This window comes from Penaeus monodon, chromosome 37, assembly GCF_015228065.2.
Source record: "Penaeus monodon isolate SGIC_2016 chromosome 37, NSTDA_Pmon_1, whole genome shotgun sequence".
NCBI lineage: Eukaryota > Metazoa > Arthropoda > Malacostraca > Decapoda > Penaeidae > Penaeus > Penaeus monodon.
Window position 1 is genome coordinate 34552069 of NC_051422.1, and position 3119 is coordinate 34555187.

A 3119-nucleotide genomic window follows, 5' to 3' on the forward strand; every position below is an offset into this window, starting at 1 on the left:
ACGAGTTTCTGAAGTATGGCTTCGTCAAGTGTGAATAGGAAAAGGGAGACCAAGGCCTCAGTGTGTGATTTGCAGTGAAGCTCTCGCAAATGAGAGTTTAAAGCCATCACAATTAAAGAGACATCTCGAAACCAAGCATCCTAGTCTGGCTACAAAACCAGTTGACTATTTCCAGAGAAGAAAGGAACAAATGAAGATGTCAGTGAAAGTTCTAAATACAGCAACCACTCTTAATGACAAAGCACAATTAGCATCATATTTAGTTTCATGTCGCATTGCAAAAGAGAAAGTACCATACACATGTGGTGAGAAACTTATTCTCCCATCTTACGTGGATATAGTGAGCACTATGCTCGATGGAAAGTCGGCAGACAAGATCCAATGTGTCCCAATCAGTGATACAACAGTGTCACGGCGGATAACTTGATATCGCAGAAAATTTGGAACTTCAGCTGGTGTGACACCTACAGACTGCTGGAGAATTTGCTATTCAGCTGGACGAAAGTACTGATATATCTAACTGTGCAGTGCTCCTGGTGTACGATCAGATACGTACAGGAAGATGAATTTTGGAAGATATGCTTTGCTGCTTAACCTTACCTACTCATTCATCAGGATCTGAGATATACAGGAGTGCTGAATGACTGCATAGTTGGAAAATACAAGCTGAATGGGCCAATGCAAAGGAATTACAACCGATGGAGCAGCAAATATGACTGGAAAAAGAGCGGTGTTGTGACAAAATTATCAGAAGCAGCCGTAATGATGTAATTTGGAGAACATTGTTTCATCCACTGTGAAGCGCTGCTGCCAAAGGTATCCCAGAAATCTCAGAGGTGTTTTGAATGACGTGAAAGTTATCAACACAATCAAAGGAAGTGCACTTAACAGTCGGTTGTTTGAACTCTTGTGCCTGGAGATGGGAGCTGATCATTCACACCTTTTGTACCATACGGAAGTTCGATGGCTCTCCCGCGGGAGAATTCTAACAAGGGTTTATGAGCTAAGAATGGAAATTCATATTTTTCTTCTCGAGAAAAAATCCAGTATGGCAAGCTTGTTTTGCAATGATGAGTGGATTCTAAAACTTTCATATTTATCAGACATTTTCTCAAAGCTAAATGAGCTTAATCTAAAACTGCAAGGGAAAGAAACTGATGTATTCCGACACTGTGAGAAAGTAGAAGCATTTAAAAAGTCAATAATGCTTTGGCAAGCAAGGCTTGTTGATCAACCTCTTTACTATATGTTCCCAAAACTTTTGCAGCATATTGAAGAACATAATAACACCAGTGAAGAAACCATGAAGAAATTGAAATGTGATATACAGCTGCACCTCCATTCTTTGTGAAGCAGTTTGAACAGTATTTTCCTGAAGAAAACCTTAAGAACATAAGAGACAACCATTGGGTGAAGGACCCTTTTGCATTTGAAAAACCAGAAGCTGTTATAGGGCTAAACCTTACACCTGATGAAGAAAATGAACTTCATCTGACAAGTGATACATCATTAAGAATCAAGATGCAGTCATCACCTCTATCATCTTTCTGGATAAGTGTTTCCAAGGAATATCCACATCTAAGTAAGAAAAGTATTTTACTTTTGATCCCCTTTACAACTACATACTTGTGTGAAGCTGGGTTCTCAACCTTGACAAAACTAAAAAGCAAAGAAAGAATCGACTCAATCCTACAGCCGACATGCGTGTGGCGTTATCCTCCTGCAAGCCAGACTGGAATAGATAACGAAAGACAAGCAGGCACACACCAGTCACACTGAACACGTAAGTGCAGACTATTTTTCCTTGCAGCAGTGTATTCAACTTTACTCCGATTTCGTATATTTATAACTTTTTAGGTAAACTTAACATGTTTTCAATATAGCCAGTTTTATATAGGTGTGTGTGTGTGTGTGTGTGTGTGTGTGTGTGTGTGTGTGTGTTTGTTGTGTGTGTGTGTGTTGTGTGTAGTGTTGTATGTGCGCGCGCGCGCGCAATATAACTGATATCAAGTTTATGAAGAGAAAGGTACGATAAAATGGACATTCTGGGTTGTGAATGGTAACACAGAAAATCAAACTGGGTCGTGATGAAAAAAGGTTAAAGAAAACTGCTCTGACAGCTACATTGTCCCAGAGTCTCAGGGTTGTTGGCTGCTGGACCAGTGGCTGTGATTTGCAGCGGAGGTCTCGGCAATACAGAGCTAAGTGGTTTGTGTTGCAGCAGACGTGAGAGAAGGTGGCTTTATATTTTTAATTTTATGTACTTCGTTATGTCTTAACTGTGTTTTATGTTTTTTTTATGTCTTTGCTTTGTGTTTTACTTTGCTCTGTTTTGTGTTTGTTTTTTACACAATAAATGATAATTTTACAATAACTTTCTGATAAGCCCCCGACTTATTAATCGGCTAGCGCAGTGAGCTAATTACACCGATGAGCCTGGGCACATGAATGCTCTAATTAACACAAACACAACACCTTAACAAAGTACCGCTCATTCTTATTTATTTTCGTTCTCACTAACAAGAGAAACACATAATCCCGACTTTCAGTGTTTACTGAATTTGTCCCTCGTATTTTACTTACATTCACTTTATTGGGTCTTTTTCTTTTCTTTCGATGTGACCGCCAGAATGCTTTTGGTCTTAATGGAACTACGGGAAGTAGTACCTTTTGCAATATTCTCAAGAGACCAAATTTGGCTTAGAGTTAGTATATGTTAACCTACGAACTCATCTCGTCATTTTTACTACTACAATTATGCTGGCATTTCTTCCTTTATATCTGCTACGACTAGTTGAAGATTCCTCTAAGAATTTCTCTCTTCCGCATTTCCCTCTCGGTCGTGCCATCTCTTCACTGAACGTTTTGTATTATTTTGTAAATTCGACAAATTCCCTCCCTTTTAATCACCTGCTCATGGATTCCCAATATTTCAGGAATGCGCGCTCGAGTGGAAACCTATAAGAAGGTCCTTCTTATGTTTTCCAATTATAGTCCATTAATCGATTATTCACTTACTTTTTCTCCACGATGTCTTTACCAGTTGCATATTCTTTTAAACCCTTTATTTTATTTGCGCTGCATGATATGCGCACACACAGCGGGATATTCTCGCCAGC

General features: G+C 39.2%; 1 protein-coding gene across 1 annotated transcript in view; it reads left to right on the plus strand.

The window, feature by feature from the left end:
* LOC119596279 (protein FAM200B-like) overlaps positions 1 to 2230 on the plus strand; it is a 2402-nt gene extending 172 nt beyond the window's left edge. Inside the window, exons 1-7 of the mRNA XM_037945443.1 lie at positions 1 to 28; positions 121 to 363; positions 453 to 504; positions 616 to 767; positions 817 to 1046; positions 1331 to 1582; positions 2121 to 2230. The exon at positions 1 to 28 is cut by the window's left edge and continues 172 nt beyond it. Coding sequence (XP_037801371.1) covers positions 1 to 28; positions 121 to 363; positions 453 to 504; positions 616 to 767; positions 817 to 1046; positions 1331 to 1582; positions 2121 to 2230 — 1067 coding nt within the window. The remainder of the gene's footprint in view (positions 29 to 120; positions 364 to 452; positions 505 to 615; positions 768 to 816; positions 1047 to 1330; positions 1583 to 2120) is intronic.
* Positions 2231 to 3119: the final 889 nt, after the last annotated feature.